The 24644-nt window shown below is 42.2% G+C and overlaps 1 protein-coding gene across 3 annotated transcripts in view; it reads left to right on the top strand.

Annotated features, from left to right (window-relative positions):
• The window catches only part of nrg2a (neuregulin 2a), a 180508-nt gene that overhangs the window by 66214 nt on the left and 89650 nt on the right, over positions 1-24644 (top strand). For all 3 annotated transcript variants that reach the window (XM_031809392.1, XM_031809390.1, XM_031809393.1), the window contains exons 2-3: positions 12744-12906; positions 13510-13628. In XM_031809392.1, the coding sequence (XP_031665252.1) occupies positions 12744-12906; positions 13510-13628 (282 nt within the window). The remainder of the gene's footprint in view (positions 1-12743; positions 12907-13509; positions 13629-24644) is intronic.

The raw sequence follows: 24644 nt of genomic DNA, 5'->3' as shown, positions 1-24644 counted from the left end.
TATCCGGTTTGACAGTGATTCTGACTTAGTCTAGAGATATGAGAGAGGCTGCAAGCAGTTCTTAGAGCATATCGCATTCTGAGAGCAGATCTTAGAGCATATTGCATTCTGAGAGCAGTTCTTAGAGCATATTGCATTCTGAGAGCAGTTCTTAGAGCATATCACATTCTGAGAACAGCTCTTAGAGCATATCACATTCTGAGATCAGATCTTAGAGCATATTGCATTCTGAGAGCAGTTCTTAGAGCATATCACATTCTGAGAGCAGATCTTAGAGCATATCGCATTCTGAGAGCAGTTCTTAGAGCATATCTCATTATGAGAGCAGTTCTTAGAGCATACCGCATTCTGAGAGCAGCTCTTAGACCCCATCTCAATCGGAGAGGAATTATTAGAGCATACTGCATTCTGAGAGCAGTTCATAGAGCATATCTCAATCTGAGAGGAATTCTTAGAGCATATTGCATTCTGAGAGCAGTTCTTAGAGCATATCTCAATCTGAGAGCAGTTCTGAGAGCATACTGCATTCTGAGAGCAGTTCTGAGAGCATACCGCATTCTGAGAGCAGCTCTTAGAGCATACCGCATTCTGAGAGCAGTTCTTAGAGCATACCGCATTCTGAGAGCAGTTCTTAGAGCATACCGCATTCTGAGAGCAGTTCTTAGAGCATACCACATTCTGAGAGCAGTTCTTAGAGTATACCGCATTCTGAGAGCAGCTCTTAGACCCCATCTCAATCGGAGAGGAATTATTAGAGCATACTGCATTCTGAGAGCAGTTCTGAGAGCATACCGCATTCTGAGAGCAGATCTTAGAGCATACCTCATTCTTAGAGCATATCTCATTCTGAGAGCAGTTCTGAGAGCATACTGCATTCTGAGAGCAGTTCTTAGAGCATTTCTCATTCTGAGAGCAGTTCTGAGAGCATACCGCATTCTGAGAGCAGTTCTGAGAGCATATCTCAATCGGAGAGGAATTATTAGAGCATACTGCATTCTGAGAGCAGTTCTGAGAGCATATCTCAATCTGAGAGGAATTCTTAGAGCATATTGCATTCTGAGAGCAGTTCTTAGAGCATATCTCAATCTGAGAGCAGTTCTTAGAGCATATCTCATTCTGAGAGCAGTTCTGAGAGCATACTGCATTCTGAGAGCAGCTCTACGACCCCATCTCAATCGGAGAGGAATTATTAGAGCATACTGCATTCTGAGAGCAGTTCTGAGAGCATACCACATTCTGAGAGCAGTTCTGGGAGCATACTGCATTCTGAGAGCAGTTCTGAGAGCATACTGCATTCTGAGAGCAGTTCTGAGAGCATACCGCATTCTGAGAGCAGCTCTTAGACCCCATCTCAATCAGAGAGGAATTATTAGAGCATACTGCATTCTGAGAGCAGTTCTGAGAGCATATCGCATTCTGAGAGCAGTTCTTAGAGCATACCGCATTCTGAGAGCAGTTCTTAGAGCATACCGCATTCTGAGAGCAGTTCTTAGAGCATACCGCATTCTGAGAGCAGTTCTTAGAGCATACCGCATTCTGAGAGCAGCTCTTAGACCCCATCTCAATCTGAGGGGAATTATTAGAGCATAATGCATTATGAGAGCAGTTCTGAGAGCATATCACATTCTGAGAGCAGTTCATCCCTTTTCTGGGATTAGGTTCAGTTATGTCTTGTGTTCTTTGAAGCATATCATCCCAAATAGCTTTTTTGTTCCAGTCAGTTGTGAATGCTTGAAGCATATTGCTTCAAGCATTCATAAAAACTGAAACTAGCTACTCGATTGAAGACAATGTAAAATGTATCCGGTTTGACAGTGATTCTGACTTAGTCTAGAGATATGAGAGAGGCTGCAAGCAGTTCTTAGAGCATATCGCATTCTGAGAGCAGATCTTAGCGCATATTGCATTCTGAGAGCAGTTCTTAGAGCATATTGCATTCTGAGAGCAGTTCTTAGAGCATATCACATTCTGAGAACAGCTCTTAGAGCATATCACATTCTGAGATCAGATCTTAGAGCATATTGCATTCTGAGAGCAGTTCTTAGAGCATATCACATTCTGAGATCAGTTCTGAGAGCATACCACATTCGGAGAGGAATTCTTAGAGCATACTGTATTCTGAGAGCAGTTCTTAGAGCATACTGTATTCTGAGAGCAGTTCTTAGAGCATACTGCATTCTGAGAGCAGTTCTTAGAGCATATCTCAATCTGAGAGGAATTCTTAGAGCATACTGCATTCTGAGAGCAGTTCTTAGAGCATATCTCAATCTGAGAGGAATTCTTAGAGCATACTGCATTCTGAGAGCAGTTCTTAGAGCATATCTCAATCTGAGAGGAATTCTTAGAGCATACTGCATTCTGAGAGCAGTTCTGGGAGCATACCGCATTCTGAGAGCAGTTCTGGGAGCATACTGCATTCTGATAGCAGTTCTGAGAGCATACTGCATTCTGAGAGCAGTTCTGAGAGCATACCGCATTCTGAGAGCAGCTCTTAGACCCCATCTCAATCAGAGAGGAATTATTAGAGCATACTGCATTCTGAGAGCAGTTCTGAGAGCATACCGCATTCTGAGAGCAGTTCTTAGAGCATACCGCATTCTGAGAGCAGTTTTTAGAGCATACCACATTCTGAGAGAAGTTCTTAGAGCATACCGCATTCTGAGAGCAGCTCTTAGACCCCATCTCAATCTGAGAGGAATTATTAGAGCATACTGCATTCTGAGAGCAGTTCTTAGAGCATACCACATTCTGAGAGCAGTTCTGGGAGCATACTGCATTCTGAGAGCAGTTCTGAGAGCATACTGCATTCTGAGAGCAGTTCTGAGAGCATACCGCATTCTGAGAGCAGTTCTTAGAGCATACCGCATTCTGAGAGCAGTTCTTAGAGCATACCGCATTCTGAGAGCAGTTCTTAGAGCAGACCGCATTCTGAGAGCAGTTTTTAGAGCATATCACATTCTGAGAACAGCTCTTAGAGCATATCACATTCTGAGATCAGATCTTAGAGCATATTGCATTCTGAGAGCAGTTCTTAGAGCATATCACATTCTGAGATCAGTTCTGAGAGCATACCACATTCGGAGAGGAATTCTTAGAGCATACTGTATTCTGAGAGCAGTTCTTAGAGCATACTGTATTCTGAGAGCAGTTCTTAGAGCATACTGTATTCTGAGAGCAGTTCTTAGAGCATACTGCATTCTGAGAGCAGTTCTTAGAGCATATCTCAATCTGAGAGGAATTCTTAGAGCATACTGCATTCTGAGAGCAGTTCTTAGAGCATATCTCAATCTGAGAGGAATTCTTAGAGCATACTGCATTCTGAGAGCAGTTCTTAGAGCATATCTCAATCTGAGAGGAATTCTTAGAGCATACTGCATTCTGAGAGCAGTTCTGGGAGCATACCGCATTCTGAGAGCAGTTCTGGGAGCATACTGCATTCTGAGAGCAGTTCTGAGAGCATACTGCATTCTGAGAGCAGTTCTGAGAGCATACCGCATTCTGAGAGCAGCTCTTAGACCCCATCTCAATCAGAGAGGAATTATTAGAGCATACTGCATTCTGAGAGCAGTTCTGAGAGCATACCGCATTCTGAGAGCAGTTCTTAGAGCATACCGCATTCTGAGAGCAGTTTTTAGAGCATACCACATTCTGAGAGAAGTTCTTAGAGCATACCGCATTCTGAGAGCAGTTCTTAGAGCATACCGCATTCTGAGAGCAGCTCTTAGACCCCATCTCAATCTGAGAGGAATTATTAGAGCATACTGCATTCTGAGAGCAGTTCTTAGAGCATATCTCAATCTGAGAGGAATTCTTGGAGCATACTGCATTCTGAGAGCAGTTCTGGGAGCATACCGCATTCTGAGAGCAGTTCTGGGAGCATACTGCAGTCTGAGAGCGGTTCTGAGAGCATACTGCATGCTGAGAGCAGTTCTGAGAGCATACCGCATTCTGAGAGCAGCTCTTAGACCCCATCTCAAACAGAGAGGAATTAATAGAGCATACTGCATTCTGAGAGCAGTTCTGAGAGCATACCGCATTCTGAGAGCAGTTCTTAGAGCATACCGCATTCTGAGAGCAGTTCTTAGAGCATACCGCATTCTGAGAGCAGTTCTTAGAGCATACCGCATTCTGAGAGCAGTTCTTAGAGCATACCGCATTCTGAGAGCAGCTCTTAGACCCCATCTCAATCTGAGGGGAATTATTAGAGCATAATGCATTATGAGAGCAGTTCTGAGAGCATATCACATTCTGAGAGCAGTTCATCCCTTTTCTGGGATTAGGTTCAGTTATGTCTTGTGTTCTTTGAAGCATATCATCCCAAATAGCTTTTTTGTTCCAGTCAGTTGTGAATGCTTGAAGCATATTGCTTCAAGCATTCATAAAAACTGAAACTAGCTACTCGATTGAAGACAATGTAAAATGTATCCGGTTTGACAGTGATTCTGACTTAGTCTAGAGATATGAGAGAGGCTGCAAGCAGTTCTTAGAGCATATCGCATTCTGAGAGCAGATCTTAGCGCATATTGCATTCTGAGAGCAGTTCTTAGAGCATATTGCATTCTGAGAGCAGTTCTTAGAGCATATCACATTCTGAGAACAGCTCTTAGAGCATATCACATTCTGAGATCAGATCTTAGAGCATATTGCATTCTGAGAGCAGTTCTTAGAGCATATCACATTCTGAGATCAGTTCTGAGAGCATACCACATTCGGAGAGGAATTCTTAGAGCATACTGTATTCTGAGAGCAGTTCTTAGAGCATACTGTATTCTGAGAGCAGTTCTTAGAGCATACTGCATTCTGAGAGCAGTTCTTAGAGCATATCTCAATCTGAGAGGAATTCTTAGAGCATACTGCATTCTGAGAGCAGTTCTTAGAGCATATCTCAATCTGAGAGGAATTCTTAGAGCATACTGCATTCTGAGAGCAGTTCTTAGAGCATATCTCAATCTGAGAGGAATTCTTAGAGCATACTGCATTCTGAGAGCAGTTCTGGGAGCATACCGCATTCTGAGAGCAGTTCTGGGAGCATACTGCATTCTGATAGCAGTTCTGAGAGCATACTGCATTCTGAGAGCAGTTCTGAGAGCATACCGCATTCTGAGAGCAGCTCTTAGACCCCATCTCAATCAGAGAGGAATTATTAGAGCATACTGCATTCTGAGAGCAGTTCTGAGAGCATACCGCATTCTGAGAGCAGTTCTTAGAGCATACCGCATTCTGAGAGCAGTTTTTAGAGCATACCACATTCTGAGAGAAGTTCTTAGAGCATACCGCATTCTGAGAGCAGCTCTTAGACCCCATCTCAATCTGAGAGGAATTATTAGAGCATACTGCATTCTGAGAGCAGTTCTTAGAGCATACCACATTCTGAGAGCAGTTCTGGGAGCATACTGCATTCTGAGAGCAGTTCTGAGAGCATACTGCATTCTGAGAGCAGTTCTGAGAGCATACCGCATTCTGAGAGCAGTTCTTAGAGCATACCGCATTCTGAGAGCAGTTCTTAGAGCATACCGCATTCTGAGAGCAGTTCTTAGAGCAGACCGCATTCTGAGAGCAGTTTTTAGAGCATATCACATTCTGAGAACAGCTCTTAGAGCATATCACATTCTGAGATCAGATCTTAGAGCATATTGCATTCTGAGAGCAGTTCTTAGAGCATATCACATTCTGAGATCAGTTCTGAGAGCATACCACATTCGGAGAGGAATTCTTAGAGCATACTGTATTCTGAGAGCAGTTCTTAGAGCATACTGTATTCTGAGAGCAGTTCTTAGAGCATACTGTATTCTGAGAGCAGTTCTTAGAGCATACTGCATTCTGAGAGCAGTTCTTAGAGCATATCTCAATCTGAGAGGAATTCTTAGAGCATACTGCATTCTGAGAGCAGTTCTTAGAGCATATCTCAATCTGAGAGGAATTCTTAGAGCATACTGCATTCTGAGAGCAGTTCTTAGAGCATATCTCAATCTGAGAGGAATTCTTAGAGCATACTGCATTCTGAGAGCAGTTCTGGGAGCATACCGCATTCTGAGAGCAGTTCTGGGAGCATACTGCATTCTGAGAGCAGTTCTGAGAGCATACTGCATTCTGAGAGCAGTTCTGAGAGCATACCGCATTCTGAGAGCAGCTCTTAGACCCCATCTCAATCAGAGAGGAATTATTAGAGCATACTGCATTCTGAGAGCAGTTCTGAGAGCATACCGCATTCTGAGAGCAGTTCTTAGAGCATACCGCATTCTGAGAGCAGTTTTTAGAGCATACCACATTCTGAGAGAAGTTCTTAGAGCATACCGCATTCTGAGAGCAGTTCTTAGAGCATACCGCATTCTGAGAGCAGCTCTTAGACCCCATCTCAATCTGAGAGGAATTATTAGAGCATACTGCATTCTGAGAGCAGTTCTTAGAGCATATCTCAATCTGAGAGGAATTCTTGGAGCATACTGCATTCTGAGAGCAGTTCTGGGAGCATACCGCATTCTGAGAGCAGTTCTGGGAGCATACTGCAGTCTGAGAGCGGTTCTGAGAGCATACTGCATGCTGAGAGCAGTTCTGAGAGCATACCGCATTCTGAGAGCAGCTCTTAGACCCCATCTCAAACAGAGAGGAATTAATAGAGCATACTGCATTCTGAGAGCAGTTCTGAGAGCATACCGCATTCTGAGAGCAGTTCTTAGAGCATACCGCATTCTGAGAGCAGTTTTTAGAGCATACCACATTCTGAGAGCAGTTCTTAGAGCATACCGCATTCTGAGAGCAGTTTTTAGAGCATACCGCATTCTGAGAGCAGTTCTGGGAGCATACTGCATTCTGAGAACAGTTCTGAGAGCATACTGCATTCTGAGAGCAGTTCTGAGATCATACCGCATTCTGAGAGCAGTTCTTAGAGCATACCGCATTCTGAGAGCAGTTCTTAGAGCATACCGCATTCTGAGAGCAGTTCTTAGAGCATACCGCATTCTGAGAGCAGATCTTAGAGCATATCGCATTCTGAGAGCAGTTCTTAGAGCATATCTCATTATGAGAGCAGTTCTTAGAGCATACCACATTCTGAGATCAGTTCTGAGAGCATACCACATTCGGAGAGGAATTCTTAGAACATACTGTATTCTGAGAGCAGTTCTTAGAGCATACTGTATTCTGAGAGCAGTTCTTAGAGCATACTGCATTCTGAGATCAGTTCTGAGAGCATACTGCATTCTGAGAGCAGTTCTGAGAGCATACCGCATTCTGAGAGCAGTTCTTAGAGCATACCGCATTCTGAGAGCAGTTCTTAGAGCATACCGCATTCTGAGAGCAGTTCTTAGAGCATACCGCATTCTGAGAGCAGTTTTTAGAGCATACCGCATTCTGAGAGCAGCTCTTAGACCCCATCTCAATCTGAGAGGAATTATTAGAGCATACTGCATTCTGAGGGCAGTTCTGAGAGCATACCGCATTCTGAGAGCAGTTCTGGGAGCATACTGCATTCTGAGAGCAGTTCTGAGAGCATACTGCATTCTGAGAGCAGTTCTGAGAGCATACCGCATTCTGAGAGCAGCTCTTAGACCCCATCTCAATCAGAGAGGAATTATTAGAGCATACTGCATTCTGAGAGCAGTTCTGAGAGCATACCGCATTCTAAGAGCAGTTCTTAGAGCATACCGCATTCTGAGAGAAGTTCTTAGAGCATACCGCATTCTGAGAGCAGTTCTTAGAGCATACCGCATTCTGAGAGCAGCTCTTAGACCCCATCTCAATCTGAGAGGAATTATTAGAGCATACTGCATTCTGAGAGCAGTTCTTAGAGCATACCGCATTCTGAGAGCAGTTCTGGGAGCATACTGCATTCTGAGAGCAGTTCTGAGAGCATACCGCATTCTGAGAGCAGTTCTGGGAGCATACTGCATTCTGAGAGCAGTTCTGAGAGCATACCGCATTCTGAGAGCAGCTCTTAGACCCCATCTCAATCAGAGAGGAATTATTAGAGCATACTGCATTCTGAGAGCAGTTCTGAGAGCATACCGCATTCTGAGAGCAGTTCTTAGAGCATACCGCATTCTGAGAGCAGTTCTGAGAGCATATCACATTCTGAGAGCAGTTCATCCCTTTTCTGGCATTAGGTTCAGTTATGCCTTGTGTTCTTTGAAGCATATCATCCCAAATAGCTTTTTTGTTCCATTCAGTTGTGAATGCTTGAAGCATATTGCTTCAAGCATTCATAAAAACTGAAACTAGCTACTCGATTGAAGACAATGTAAAATGTATCCGGTTTGACAGTGATTCTGACTTAGTCTAGAGATATGAGAGAGGCTGCAAGCAGTTCTTAGAGCATATCGCATTCTGAGAGCAGATCTTAGAGCATATTGCATTCTGAGAGCAGTTCTTAGAGCAATTTGCATTCTGAGAGCAGTTCTTAGAGCATATCACATTCTAAGAACAGCTCTTAGAGCATATCACATTCTGAGATCAGATCTTAGAGCATATTGCATTCTGAGAGCAGTTCTTAGAGCATATCACATTCTGAGAGCAGATCTTAGAGCATATCGCATTCTGAGAGCAGTTCTTAGAGCATATCTCATTATGAGAGCAGTTCTTAGAGCATACCACATTCTGAGATCAGTTCTGAGAGCATACCACATTCGGAGAGGAATTCTTAGAGCATACTGTATTCTGAGAGCAGTTCTTAGAGCATACTGTATTCTGAGAGCAGTTCTTAGAGCATACTGTATTCTGAGAGCAGTTCTTAGAGCATACTGCATTCTGAGATCAGTTCTGAGAGCATACTGCATTCTGAGAGCAGTTCTGAGAGCATACCGCATTCTGAGAGCAGCTCTTAGACCCCATCTCAATCAGAGAGGAATTATTAGAGCATACTGCATTCTGAGAGCAGTTCTGAGAGCATACCGCATTCTGAGAGCAGTTCTTAGAGCATACCGCATTCTGAGAGAAGTTCTTAGAGCATACCGCATTCTGAGAGCAGTTCTTAGAGCATACCGCATTCTGAGAGCAGCTCTTAGAGCATACCGCATTCTGAGAGCAGTTCTGAGAGCATATCACATTCTGAGAGCAGTTCATCGCTTTTCTGGCATTAGGTTCAGTTATGCCTTGTGTTCTTTGAAGCATATCATCCCAAATAGCTTTTTTGTTCCATTCAGTTGTGAATGCTTGAAGCATATTGCTTCAAGCATTCATAAAAACTGAAACTAGCTACTCGATTGAAGACAATGTAAAATGTATCCGGTTTGACAGTGATTCTGACTTAGTCTAGAGATATGAGAGAGGCTGCAAGCAGTTCTTAGAGCATATCGCATTCTGAGAGCAGATCTTAGAGCATATTGCATTCTGAGAGCAGTTCTTAGAGCATATTGCATTCTGAGAGCAGTTCTTAGAGCATATCACATTCTGAGAACAGCTCTTAGAGCATATCACATTCTGAGATCAGATCTTAGAGCATATTGCATTCTGAGAGCAGTTCTTAGAGCATATCACATTCTGAGAGCAGATCTTAGAGCATATCGCATTCTGAGAGCAGTTCTTAGAGCATATCTCATTATGAGAGCAGTTCTTGGAGCATACCACATTCTGAGATCAGTTCTGAGAGCATACCACATTCGGAGAGGAATTCTTAGAGCATACTGTATTCTGAGAGCAGTTCTTAGAGCATACTGTATTCTGAGAGCAGTTCTTAGAGCATACTGCATTCTGAGATCAGTTCTGAGAGCATACTGCATTCTGAGAGCAGTTCTGAGAGCATACCGCATTCTGAGAGCAGTTCTTAGAGCATACCGCATTCTGAGAGCAGTTCTTAGAGCATACCGCATTCTGAGAGCAGTTCTTAGAGCATACCGCATTCTGAGAGCAGTTTTTAGACCATACCGCATTCTGAGAGCAGCTCTTAGACCCCATCTCAATCTGAGAGGAATTATTAGAGCATACTGCATTCTGAGAGCAGTTCTGAGAGCATACCGCATTCTGAGAGCAGTTCTGGGAGCATACTGCATTCTGAGAGCAGTTCTGAGAGCATACTGCATTCTGAGAGCAGTTCTGAGAGCATACCGCATTCTGAGAGCAGCTCTTAGACCCCATCTCAATCAGAGAGGAATTATTAGAGCATACGGCATTCTGAGAGCAGTTCTGAGAGCATACCGCATTCTGAGAGCAGTTCTTAGAGCATACCGCATTCTGAGAGAAGTTCTTAGAGCATACCGCATTCTGAGAGCAGTTCTTAGAGCATACCGCATTCTGAGCGCAGCTCTTAGACCCCATCTCAATCTGAGAGGAATTATTAGAGCATACTGCATTCTGAGAGCAGTTATTAGAGCATACCGCATTCTGAGAGCAGTTCTGGGAGCATACTGCATTCTGAGAGCAGTTCTGAGAGCATACCGCATTCTGAGAGCAGTTCTGGGAGCATACTGCATTCTGAGAGCAGTTCTGAGAGCATACCGCATTCTGAGAGCAGCTCTTAGACCCCATGTCAATCAGAGAGGAATTATTAGAGCATACTGCATTCTGAGAGCAGTTCTGAGAGCATACCGAACTGAGAGCAGTTCTTAGAGCATACCGCATTCTGAGAGCAGTTCTGAGAGCATATCACATTCTGAGAGCAGTTCATCCCTTTTCTGGCATTAGGTTCAGTTATGCCTTGTGTTCTTTGAAGCATATCATCCCAAATAGCTTTTTTGTTCCATTCAGTTGTGAATGCTTGAAGCATATTGCTTCAAGCATTCATAAAAACTGAAACTAGCTACTCGATTGAAGACAATATAAAATGTATCCGGTTTGACAGTGATTCTGACTTAGTCTAGAGATATGAGAGAGGCTGCAAGCAGTTCTTAGAGCATATCGCATTCTGAGAGCAGATCTTAGAGCATATTGCATTCTGAGAGCAGTTCTTAGAGCATATTGCATTCTGAGAGCAGTTCTTAGAGCATATCACATTCTGAGAACAGCTCTTAGAGCATATCACATTCTGAGATCAGATCTTAGAGCATATTCATTCTGAGAGCAGTTCTTAGAGCATATCACATTCTGAGAGCAGATCTTAGAGCATATCGCATTCTGAGAGCAGTTCTTAGAGCATATCTCATTATGAGAGCAGTTCTTAGAGCATACCACATTCTGAGATCAGTTCTGAGAGCATACCACATTCGGAGAGGAATTCTTAGAGCATACTGTATTCTGAGAGCAGTTCTTAGAGCATACTGTATTCTGAGAGCAGTTCTTAGAGCATACTGTATTCTGAGAGCAGTTCTTAGAGCATACTGCATTCTGAGATCAGTTCTGAGAGCATACTGCATTCTGAGAGCAGTTCTGAGAGCATACCGCATTCTGAGAGCAGTTCTTAGAGCATACCGCATTCTGAGAGCAGTTCTTAGAGCATACCGCATTCTGAGAGCAGTTCTTAGAGCATACCGCATTCTGAGAGCAGTTTTTAGAGCATACCACATTCTGAGAGCAGCTCTTAGACCCCATCTCAATCTGAGAGGAATTATTAGAGCATACTGCATTCTGAGAGCAGTTCTGAGAGCATACCGCATTCTGAGAGCAGTTCTGGGAGCATACTGCATTCTGAGAGCAGTTCTGAGAGCATACTGCATTCTGAGAGCAGTTCTGAGAGCATACCGCATTCTGAGAGCAGCTCTTAGACCCCATCTCAATCAGAGAGGAATTATTAGAGCATACTGCATTCTGAGAGCAGTTCTGAGAGCATACCGCATTCTGAGAGCAGTTCTGAGAGCATACCGCATTCTGAGAGCAGTTCTTAGAGCATACCGCATTCTGAGAGAAGTTCTTAGAGCATACCGCATTCTGAGAGCAGTTCTTAGAGCATACCGCATTCTGAGAGCAGCTCTTAGACCCCATCTCAATCTGAGAGGAATTATTAGAGCATACTGCATTCTGAGAGCAGTTCTGAGAGCATATCACATTCTGAGAGCAGTTCATCCCTTTTTTGGTATTAGGTTCAGTTATGTCTTGTCTTTGAAGCATATCATCCCAAATAGCTTTTTTGTTCCATTCAGTTGTGAATGCTTGAAGCATATTGCTTCAAGCATTCATAAAAACTGAAACTAGCTACTCGATTGAAGACAATGTAAAATGAATCCTGTTTGACAGTGATTCTGACTTAGTCTAGAGATATGAGAGAGGCTGAGCTCTGGTGACCTCATCTGGCTATACGAGAGAGATGATGGCTGAGCTCTTGGTGACATGACATGTCTGTCTTTCTGTGTCTCTGGGAGAATCTCAGTTGCATACTACTCACATTCTCTCTCCTCGCCTCCTCAAAACCCATTGGAAGAGAAGGACAGAGGGGAGGGACCTCTGGCTTTCTCATCCAATGTCTTTGAGAAGGAGAGAGGACCCAAGCAGTATGCAATTGAGATTCTCCTTCTGTCTTTCTGGGTCTCTGTGTACCCCCCCCCCCCCACTCTCTCCACATCTCCCTCTCTATTCCCCAATCCCTCTCTCTCCCTCGCTCTCATTTAAATTCAAAGGGGCTTTATTGGCATGGCAAATGTGTTTACATTGCCAAAGCAAGTGAAATAAACAATAAACAAAACAACAATAAACAAAAACCAACAAAGAGACTTAAACAAAAGAAAGACGAAAACAATCAGACATTAACAGTAAACATGATACACAAAAAGTGTTCCTCTTTTTCTCTGTCTCTTTCTCTGTCTCTTGTCTTAAACCCATTTCAAGCGTGTCCCATTTAATTTAAAAATGTCTATCACCTCTGTTTCTCTCTCTGTGTTTAGCTAATGCCCCAAAGTTGAAGCGGTTGAGGAACCTGATGGTGGAAGAGGGGAGCAGGCTCACGGTCAAGTGTGAGGCTACAGGAAACCCCAGCCCTACCTACAAATGGTTCAAAGATGGCAGTGAGCTCAAGAAAAGCAGAGATGTCAAAATAAAGTCCAGCCAGTGAGTCCATCTACAATCCCTTGAAGCTCCTAATATATTTAGCATGTGGTAGTATTAGCAAAACAGACAAATGTCAAAAGTCACTGCGTGGCAGTAATTTCTCCTTCAGTAGTTTTCCCCTAATGCTTTTAGCAGCTGACCCAAAGGATGAAAAGCATTTTCGAAAGTGAAACATCAACACAGAGACACATTATTTATGAGAGTATGCCAGGGATTTATGAGCAAATTCCTTCATTAGTGAAATAACAGAAAGTATACTTTGCAGCGTAGAAGTGTTTAGCGACTAGGTGGCCTTATAAATGAAAGTTGGTTACTGGGTTGATTAAAAAGGACGGGCCCTAGATTCCTCAGTGTTCCATATTGCAAATCTGTACCTTCCTGTAAATTCTTACCTGCTGAAATTACAAACTTCATCAAAATCGACTATGACTAACTGGCTTCTATCCCGCTCTAATCTGGTTTGTATGGCGACTCCCCGTTTTTGTTGCAAGGCTACAGTAGGTTCTTCCATGCCTGTTGTGTTGTCGTCCTCTGTCCCCAGACATGTGTTGTGTTTCCATGTCATGTTGGTTCCCCTGAGTCAACTGTTTGTTTCTGCCACAGGAAGAACTCCAGGGTCCAGATCAGCAGAGCCAAGCTGGAGCATTCTGGGAATTACACGTGTGTGGCAGAGAACCTTCTGGGGAACTCCAACTCCACGAGCACTGTTCATGTCCAAAGCAGTGAGTACTGAGCCATGGCCTGTCTGTCAGAGAAGATGGAATACTGGCATGATGCAGAGTGTATGGCTGGAGCATGTATGAGCAAAGCGATACCGTGTTGGATATTTTCAAGATCATGGCCCGCCCGCCCATTAGGCAGGATTAGGTGGCCGCCAATTGCGACAGATTGACGAGGATGGCATTTTCTGTGCTAAACTGACCATGACGCACCTGCAACAACACATAAAACCTCACATAATTCTGCCCAAAAACAATGACAACTAGTGGCATATGTTTTTTTTAGGTGAGCTCTGTAACCTCTTGAATCTCTTCTCCTCATTCTTCCCAACAGCGGTGCAACTGTCTTCTTTGTCTTGTGGCAGAATGAGTGATTTGCTGCACAAAGGAAGTGTGTGTGTGTTTGTGTGTGTGTGTGTTTCGCTCTGGAGGGGAGGCAAGGCAGGCGGCGAGACAGGGTGTATCGGGGTGATATGTCCACAGGCTGGGGGAGGGGTTCACCCAGATGATATCAATAAAGAAATGGCGGAAAATGTGGCGAAGGGAGGTAAACTGACAGTATTTTGCTGTGTTTAGCCAACAGTTAGGTAGGAAGCTTTATATGAACAGAGTTGGCAAAGAAAACGTATATACCTGAATGAATGAATGATTGGATGAATGAATGGATAAATGAATGAATGAAGAATGCAGAATGCAGAATGCAGAATGCAGAATGCAGAATGAAGAATGCAGGAATGCAGAATGCAGGAATGAAGAATGAAGAATGCAGAATGAAGAATGACGAATGCAGAATGATGAATGACGAATTAAGAATTAAGAATGAAGAATGAAGAATGCAGAATGAAGAATGAAGAATGCAGAATGAAGAATGAAGAATGCAGAATGCAGAATGAAGAATGCAGAATGCAGAATGAAGAATGAAGAATGCAGAATGCAGAATGAAGAATGAAGAATGTAGAATGCAGAATGAAGAATGCAGAATGAAGAATGCAGAATGAAGAATGCAGAATGAAGAATGAAGAATGTAGAATGCAGAATGAAGAATGCAGAATGCAGAATGAAGAATGCAGAATGCAGAATGAAGAATGAAGAATGTAGAATGCAGAATGAAGAATGAAGAATGCAGAATGAAGAATGCAGAATGAAGAATGCAGAATGCAGAATGAAGAATGCAGAATGAAGAATGCAGAATGAAGAATGAAGAATACAGAATGCAGAATGAAGAATGCAGAATGAAGAATGCAGAATGAAGAATACAGAATGCAGAATGCAGAATGAAGAATGCAGAATGAAGAATGCAGAATGAAGAATGAAGAATACAGAATGCAGAATGAAGAATGCAGAATGAAGGATGCAGAATGAAGTATACAGAATGAAGAATGAAGAATGCAGAATGAAGAATGCAGAATGCAGAATGAAGAATGCAGAATGCAGAATGCAGAATGCAGAATGAAGAATGAAGAATACAGAATGCAGAATGAAGAATGCAGAATGCAGAATGAAGAATGAAGAATGTAGGATGCAGAATGAAGAATGCAGAATGAAGAATGCAGAATGAAGAATGCAGAATGAAGAATGCAGAATGCAGAATGAAGAATGAAGAATGAAGAATGTAGAATGCAGAATGAAGAATGAAGAATGCAGAATGAAGAATGAAGAATGAAGAATGCAGAATGAAGAATGAAGAATGCAGAATGAAGAATGCAGAATGAAGAATGCAGAATGAAGAATGAAGAATACAGAATGCAGAATGAAGAATGCAGAATGAAGAATGCAGAATGAAGAATACAGAATGCAGAATGAAGAATGAAGAATGCAGAATGAAGAATGCAGAATGAAGAATGAAGAATACAGAATGCAGAATGAAGAATGCAGAATGAAGAATACAGAATGCAGAATGAAGAATGCAGAATGAAGAATGCAGAATGCAGAATGCAGAATGAAGAATGAAGAATGAAGAATACAGAATGCAGAATGAAGAATGAAGAATGAAGAATGCAGAATGAAGAATGCAGAATGCAGAATGCAGAATGAAGAATGAAGAATGCAGAATGAAGAATGAAGAATGCAGAATGAAGAATGCAGAATGAAGAATGAAGAATGCAGAATGCAGAATGACTTGTATTGAATGTGTGTGATAAGATATAGCCCTTCTGTAGTGCTCTGTTTTCCTGGGTTGTCTTTTCCTGGGTCGTCTTTTCCTTTCATAATAGGATTTATTTATATATTTTTTGCAGGTACAATATGCGTTGTTGTTGATGTGAACAGAGGGAATATGATTGATTTGAGAAGCTGCCTGGGTTGCTAATCATCCTAAGGTCATGAGAGAAATGGGTACTCTGGTGAAAGGCTGCAGTGGTGTATGCCTGCCTGCTGCAGTGTGTTGCTATAGCAGTATGTAGCCGCAGTATTATCTGTGTATGTGTGCCTGCTAGAGAGAAAGAGAGAGAAAGAGTGAAGGAGGCAGCAAAAGCTAGAGAGTGAGAGAGTGACTGAGAGAAAGCAAGGTAGATGGAGGAAGGGAGTGAGTGAGGGAAAGGGGGAGTGAGAGAGAGCGAGTAAAGGGAGAGAGATAGAGAGCGAGTAAAGGGAGAGAGAGAGAGAGCGAGTGTAAAGGGAGAGAGAGAGAGAGCGAGTAAAGAGAGAGCGAGTGTAAAGGGAGAGAGAGAGAGAGAGCGAGTGTAAAGGGAGAGAGAGAGAGAGCGAGTAAAGGGAGAGAGAGAGAGAGCGAGTGTAAAGGGAGAGCGAGAGAGAGCGAGTGTAAAGGGAGAGCGAGAGAGAGCGAGTGTAAAGGGAGAGCGAGAGAGAGCGAGTAAAAAGAGAGCGAGTAAAGAGCGAGCGAGAGAGCGAGCGAGAGAGCGAGCGAGAGAGCGAGAGAGAGAGCGAGCGAGAGAGAGAGAGAGAGAGAGAGAGAGAGAGAGAGAGAGAGAGCGAGAGAGAGAGAGAGAGAGAGAGCGAGAGAGAGAGAGAGAGAGAGAGAGAGAGAGAGATGGGTCTCCTTATATATATATATATATATATATATATATATATATATATAAGGAGACCCAGCTGCTTTGCAGAGGAGACTGTTTCACACCCATTTTAGAACGCAGTCAGAGTTTGCAGGCTTTGTCCAGAGGCAGCCAGTAACACAGGGTTTCTCTCACCATTACCACTAGTATGTCACATCTCTTCCTGAACCTACACCCTCACCGTGTCACCTCACTCCAGACACACACACACACATTCATGCAAGCTTTTTCAGAAGCTTGCCTACAGTAATTGGGATTGTTAGTAATGTTGGCCGTCACTCCGGTTTTGCTCTCCCATAAAGGTTGAACAAGGGTGAACACAGAGAGGGAGGTGAAGTGTGAGTGTGAGAGTGTGTGACCATGAGCTCTAGGGCATATGGGTAATGAAGACAAACAGCTCCTATCCCCAGCACTATCATTTCTCTCCCCAGAGGGAACCAATAGTGGTGCCTCTGGATACTGATTGCTCTGTCGGAGGCAGGCCCTGAGAAACCAGCCCCAACACATGCTGTCCTCCCTCCCTCCCACCACCCAGCCCCAGACTGCTCCCCTGTGCAAGCCTATGGCTCCTATCCCTGTCTAGGGTCAGCCGCTGGGGAGGGCCTTGAGCATGGGGGTCTGTCTGTGTATGTGCATGTGGTCCGAGGCAGTAAGGTCACAGGTCAAAAAGAGGGAGAGGGCAGGCTGGACGTAGCCTGTGATCTGGTGGACGGGCCATTTCACAGTGAAGCAGACCCACTAAAAATATTTTCACTTTGGTGCTGTTTTACAGAGCATTGATCACTCTGTTACAGTGAATGAAAGGTTATAACCACAACCAGATGAATAATTAGCTGTGAGCTGTGCTGCTGGGAACTTATCTGATGCGGAGTATCACTCAGACTGTCTGAGCCTAACCAACTTGAACCACAGTCCTATGTTGATATCTGAGGTAACTGGAGCTCACTAAACACCACTATAAACTGGGTGGTTCAAGCCCTGACTGCTGATTGGCTGACCGCTAACCACTTGAGCAATCTGGAATCTGGATTCCTGATTTAACAAGACATGAGAGATGGGAAATGGAGTTAGTGAGATTTACAGATGAGCATTATTGTAAAACCCTGCAGTTATTGTGGGGCTACTCCATATTTCTTTACATAGGCCCTAGACCTAGACAATAAATGACCTGTATTCATACTAAATTAATAAATAAAAGGCCTTTTCATACAAAATTAATAAATCAATGGCCTGTATTCATACTAAATGAATTGATTAATTTCCTGTATTCATACTAAATGAATTGATTCATTTCCTGTATTCATACTAAATTAATAAATAAATGGCCTTTATTCATACTCATTTTTACCACCTATTTGATTTGACCAATGTAACCATGCAACACCAAACTAGTGCCATTCATCCGATAGGAAGAGCCGAGAGGTGCAGAACATGTTTCACAAATCTGGTGTTGGAAAAAACAACTGTTGTTTTCTGTAAAAACTGCACGGACAGTGAACTTGCTCTTCTCATGCATGTTTAAAATGAGGGGAAAGTGTGTTGTATGGTGGCACTGTGCCAACCGTGCAGTATGCCAATGATATCCAATTGCTGCTCTTCTGTGGAGACTTTTACCAACGTCACTGTTTTCACCAGGAAAAACAAACACACATTGTAAATGGACAAAGTGGCAATTATTGTTCTACTGCACACAGACGGCAGAGTGGGTGGCTGGGTTTATTGATTTACTTGGTCCATCACTATTTTGGTCTAGCGCAGTAGTGGTGAGTGGGTAAATTCACTGGGGAAACCGAGCCCAAAAACAAAAAAAGCCATATTACAACCTATGTGTTGTGATAATTGTGTTGTTTGCTCTATAACCTGTTAGTTCATATGCCTTGCGACCGTGATATATAGGCCTAAAACTGGAGAGCAACCTCTCTCTGGTGAAGTCCACAAAGCATATTGCGGGCTCCTCACTGGTGCAGCGGTCTAAGGCACTACATCTCATGGCTAGAAGTGTCACCACAGACACCCTGGTTCAAATCCAGGCTGTATCACAACCAGCCGTGATTGGGAGTCCCATAGGGCTGCGCACAATTGTCCCAGCGTCCTCCGGGTTTGGCCGGTGTAGGCCATCATTGCAAGTAAGAATTTGTTCTTAACTGACTTGGCTAGTTAAAAAAAGGTACAATTTAAATGTAACAAACAGTTACATAACCTACAGCACGGTCAAGCAAGTTCATGTTTCTGACATTTTCAGACCACTAAACAACTATTGATTTAGAACCACGGAGAGTTACCACAAGTCACAAAGAAAGCAGGAGCTGCCTCCACTGTTTCAACATTAACATTTCAACATTGTCAAAACACCTATGCTTATTCTAATACAGTGACAACTGAAAGATACCGAAAACAATTTAGTCCAATCAACGTAACCTAAATATGATGTGGCTGTCCATGGTTCAGGTGTGTGTGTGTGTGTGTGTGTGTGTGCGCGCGTGTGTGCAAGTAGAAAAGCATGTTGACTCACCCAGTAGCAACCTGTCATTTGGTTGCCTGTTTTGCACGTTATTTTGACATTAATACATGTCACATATCAGTTTGCAAACAATGTCAAAAGAAATTCACTCATGGGGACACTACGTCACCACAAAATCTACAGAGAGATGTAAAGTTCAAGCCCCTTTAGGTGCTGCCATATATTTACATTAGAAGTGCCCATCCTAGAAGGCTCAAGGTCAGTGGCCACAGATAAAATGATGTCAAATCACGTTATATCTACCGTAGCTTTGATTGGACGGATCATGTCAACATCATACTTTCAAAATCTTAGCTAGGAAGCTAGACAAGCAGTCATCATCATGAATCACATCCACAATCTACTGGCAAATCCTTTTCAGTCCTTCAATCCTATGAAGAGAAATTATAGATAAAACATATTGGTGCTCATTGGCCATTGGACATAAACATTACACAACAGGTTGGAAATCGCAAATTCAACAATGAGTGGTTTGGAAGGAATCATTGGCTAACTGCAAGCGTTGCAAAGCAATCACTATTTTGATTTCCCTGCTACTCGGTGGAGAGGGTGTGTGGGCCAAGACTGTGTTTAAGGCTCTCTTTTCCAAGCTTAAAAGGATAAATATTCACACGTAACACCATGGACCAGAAAAGGTTAAATACGTTGGTCATGTGGTCAATCCAGCATGACTTCTGCCGCATTCAAAACAACTGGAAACTCGGAACTGGGAAATCTCAGACTTCAGTGAGTTCAAGACAACTGTGAAGTCGGGAACTCGGGCCTCTTTCTAGAGGCCTAGTGACCTGAAGATCACCGATGTCATGATTGGACCTTGTTTTTTCAGAGTTCACATCTTGAAAGCACCATAAATCCAGAGAATGACAGACTTTTATGACAAAGTCTCATGACAAAATTTGCCCACAAGAAGGACCGCCGTACCACCTTCCTGTTCAAGTGAGCACAGCACAACGATGAGTTCAAAAATGTATTGTATGCTACTGCATAAATTATGTAATACAGAATGCCAGGGAGATATATATACTGTAGCTAAGAAAGTAATACTAAGTGTATGTTGTGTAGTAAGCTGTTAGTAGCCCATATGCCTCACCCTAATAATTTGGTCCCCTTATAACTTAGCCTATGGTTCTGACTTGGTGCACAGGGACAATACTGTAAGAACGGCCCATGTTCCGAATTCTGTAGCTGTACACTTCAAAAGTGCTGAACAAATTGTTATATTGACTACATTCGTCCTAGCTCGCTCATTAATGTCTTAATCGAAATTACGGATGGCCTCTTATCCGCTCATCGTTCCCTTATGCCATAGTTTCTACATCTCAATTGTCAATAGAAACCACATTTGTTTAAGCAAGTCAGCCATATCAGCTATCTTGTTTTTTTAAAGGCCTAAATGAGGCTGAATGAACTGTTTCACTTCCAGACAAAGCTCCGCTGACAGCCAGGTGTAGAAGTGGAAAGGAGACACTCCATGGTGCTGAAAAGAAAGATCTGCTGTTGGGACAGCTTTATGTAGGCCCTAACAGTTTGTGGGGGGCCGTTTGTCACTGTTATAGGGCAATTCATGTATTGTTTAAGTGTTGTGTTTTCTTATGTAGTGGCTTGCTGCCATCTATCTAAAAAACATTTTGAGAGTTTGCTCAAACCAAGATTGGACTCACTGGACATTCCTACCACCAATGCCATCGTCCTCGCTTTCATGTTGACAAAATGGTCTATGGCTCTGTCATACAGTTCACACTTTTTTTGTCCTAGGCTACCTGGCTAAAATGCTTGCTCGCTAGCCTAGCTTCCTTCATGGGCAACGTTAACTAGTTAACATTAGCCTTCTAAATCTAGCTACTTATTGAACTTCCAGCCCTTCAAGTCCACGGGCACAATGTATGAATCTATGGTTGGATCAGAATCGTCATGGGGCGGCAGGGTAGCCTAGTGGTTAGAGCGTTGGACTAGTAACCGGAAGGTTGCAAGTTCAAAGCCCTGAGCTGACAAGGTACAAATCTGTCGTTCTGCCCCTGAACAGGCAGTTAACCCACTGTTCCTAGGCCGTCATTGAAAATAAGAATTTGTTCTTAACTGACTTACCTAGTTAAATCAAGGTAAAATAACAATAAAATGTTTGACCAGTACGGAGAATTAAGTAAAACCACAAGCCCAAATATCCATCCATGGCTCATTTATGAAAGGGTTGATTTTAGCTAGAAGTCCACAGGAGGACAACAACACAACGAGATGCATGAATTCAAGTTGTTTCTGTCAATTACATATTTATCTTAATGTGATATGATAGGAGTGTAGCCAAACCCAAACTGGCTTCTCTTGATACTTTTTTTGGATGTGCCAGGACCAGTCACAGTTGAGCTGTCAGTTTAGCTCAATGCTGATTGGCTATTATTTTATCGTTTTTTTAATCAAGGGAGGCCAAATGCTCGCTGGCTTCCCTTGCCTTCTAAGCTACGGCTTACCTAGACCCCTAAAGTTTCTGTTTTACCTTGACCACTACATTACAAGTGTATGTGTTTTACCTGGAACCCACTAGGTTTATGTGTTTTACTTAGAACCCACTAGGTTTATGTGTTTTACTTAGAACCCACCAGGTTTACGTGTTTTACTTAGAACCCACTAGGTTTATGTGTTTTACTTAGAACCCACCATGTTTACGTGTTTTACTTAGAACCCACTAGGTTTATGTGTTTTACTTAGAACCCACCAGGTTTACATGTTTTACTTAGAACCCACTAGGTTTATGTGTTTTACTTAGAACCCACCAGGTTTACGTGTTTTACTTAGAACCCACTAGGTTTACATATTTTACTTAGAACCCACTAGGTTTATGTGTTTTACTTAGAACCCACCAGGTTTACGTGTTTTACTTAGAACCCACCAGGTTTACGTGTTTTACTTAGAACCCACTAGGTTTATGTGTTTTACTTAGAACCCACCAGGTTTACGTGTTTTACTTAGAACCCACTAGGTTTATGTGTTTTACTTAGAACCCACCAGGTTTACGTGTTTTACTTAGAACCCACTAGGTTTATGTGTTTTACTTAGAACCCACCAGGTTTACGTGTTTTACTTAGAACCCACCAGGTTTACATATTTTACTTAGAACCCACTAGGTTTATGTGTTTTACTTAGAACCCACTAGGTTTATATGTTTTACTTAGAACCCATTAGGTTTATGTGTTTTACTTAGAACCCACTAGGTTTATGTGTTTTACTTAGAACCCACCAGGTTTACGTGTTTTACTTAGAACCCACTAGGTTTATGTGTTTTACTTAGAACCCACCATGTTTACGTGTTTTACTTAGAACCCACTAGGTTTATGTGTTTTACTTAGAACCCACCAGGTTTACATGTTTTACTTAGAACCCACTAGGTTTATGTGTTTTACTTAGAACCCACCAGGTTTACGTGTTTTACTTAGAACCCACTAGGTTTACATATTTTACTTAGAACCCACTAGGTTTATGTGTTTTACTTAGAACCCACCAGGTTTACGTGTTTTACTTAGAACCCACCAGGTTTACGTGTTTTACTTAGAACCCACTAGGTTTATGTGTTTTACTTAGAACCCACCAGGTTTACGTGTTTTACTTAGAACCCACTAGGTTTATGTGTTTTACTTAGAACCCACCAGGTTTACGTGTTTTACTTAGAACCCACTAGGTTTATGTGTTTTACTTAGAACCCACCAGGTTTACGTGTTTTACTTAGAACCCACCAGGTTTACATATTTTACTTAGAACCCACTAGGTTTATGTGTTTTACTTAGAACCCACTAGGTTTATATGTTTTACTTAGAACCCATTAGGTTTATGTGTTTTACTTAGAACCCACTAGGTTTACATATTTTACTTAGAACCCACTAGCTTTGTGTTTTACTTAGAACCCACTAGGTTTATGTGTTTTACTTAGAACCCACTAGGTTTGTGTTTTACTTTGAACCCACTAGGTTTATGTGTTTTACTTAAAACCCACTAGGTTTATGTGTTTTACCTAGAAACCACCAGGTTTATGTGTTATACCTAGAACCCACCAGGTTTACGTGTTTTACTTAGAACCCACCAGGTTTATGTGTTTTACTTAGAACCCACCAGGTTTACGTGTTTTACTTAGAACCCACTAGGTTTACATATTTTACTTAGAACCCACTAGGTTTATGTGTTTTACTTAGAACCCACCAGGTTTACGTGTTTTACTTAGAACCCACCAGGTTTACGTGTTTTACTTAGAACCCACTAGGTTTATGTGTTTTACTTAGAACCCACCAGGTTTACGTGTTTTACTTAGAACCCACTAGGTTTATGTGTTTTACTTAGAACCCACCAGGTTTACGTGTTTTACTTAGAACCCACTAGGTTTATGTGTTTTACTTAGAACCCACCAGGTTTACGTGTTTTACTTAGAACCCACTAGGTTTACATATTTTACTTAGAACCCACTAGGTTTATGTGTTTTACTTAGAACCCACCAGGTTTACGTGTTTTACTTAGAACCCACTAGGTTTATGTGTTTTACTTAGAACCCACCAGGTTTATGTGTTTTACTTAGAACCCACTAGGTTTATGTGTTTTACTTAGAACCCACTAGGTTTATATGTTTTACTTAGAACCCATTAGGTTTATGTGTTTTACTTAGAACCCACTAGGTTTATGTGTTTTACTTAGAACCCACCAGGTTTATGTGTTTTACTTAGAACCCACTAGGTTTATGTGTTTTACTTAGAACCCACTAGGTTTACATATTTTACTTAGAACCCACTAGCTTTGTGTTTTACTTAGAACCCACTAGGTTTATGTGTTTTACTTAGAACCCACTAGGTTTGTGTTTTACTTTGAACCCACTAGGTTTATGTGTTTTACTTAAAACCCACTAGGTTTATGTGTTTTACCTAGAAACCACCAGGTTTATGTGTTATACCTAGAACCCACCAGGTTTACGTGTTTTACTTAGAACCCACCAGGTTTATGTGTTTTACTTAGAACCCACCAGGTTTACGTGTTTTACTTAGAACCCACTAGGTTTACATATTTTACTTAGAACCCACTAGGTTTACATATTTTACTTAGAACCCACTAGCTTTGTGTTTTACTTAGAACCCACCAGGTTTATGTGTTTTACTTAGAACCCACCAGGTTTACGTGTTTTACTTAGAACCCACTAGGTTTATGTGTTTTACTTAGAACCCACCAGGTTTACGTGTTTTACTTAGAACCCACTAGGTTTATGTGTTTTACTTAGAACCCACCAGGTTTACGTGTTTTACTTAGAACCCACTAGGTTTATGTGTTTTACTTAGAACCCACCAGGTTTACGTGTTTTACTTAGAACCCACTAGGTTTACATATTTTACTTAGAACCCACTAGGTTTATGTGTTTTACTTAGAACCCACCAGGTTTACGTGTTTTACTTAGAACCCACTAGGTTTATGTGTTTTACTTAGAACCCACCAGGTTTATGTGTTTTACTTAGAACCCAC

Source organism: Oncorhynchus kisutch, linkage group LG29 (assembly GCF_002021735.2).
Source record: "Oncorhynchus kisutch isolate 150728-3 linkage group LG29, Okis_V2, whole genome shotgun sequence".
Taxonomy (NCBI): domain Eukaryota; kingdom Metazoa; phylum Chordata; class Actinopteri; order Salmoniformes; family Salmonidae; genus Oncorhynchus; species Oncorhynchus kisutch.
The sequence above is the reverse complement of the archived record's forward strand: the minus strand, read 5'-3'. Positions and strand labels throughout refer to the sequence as shown.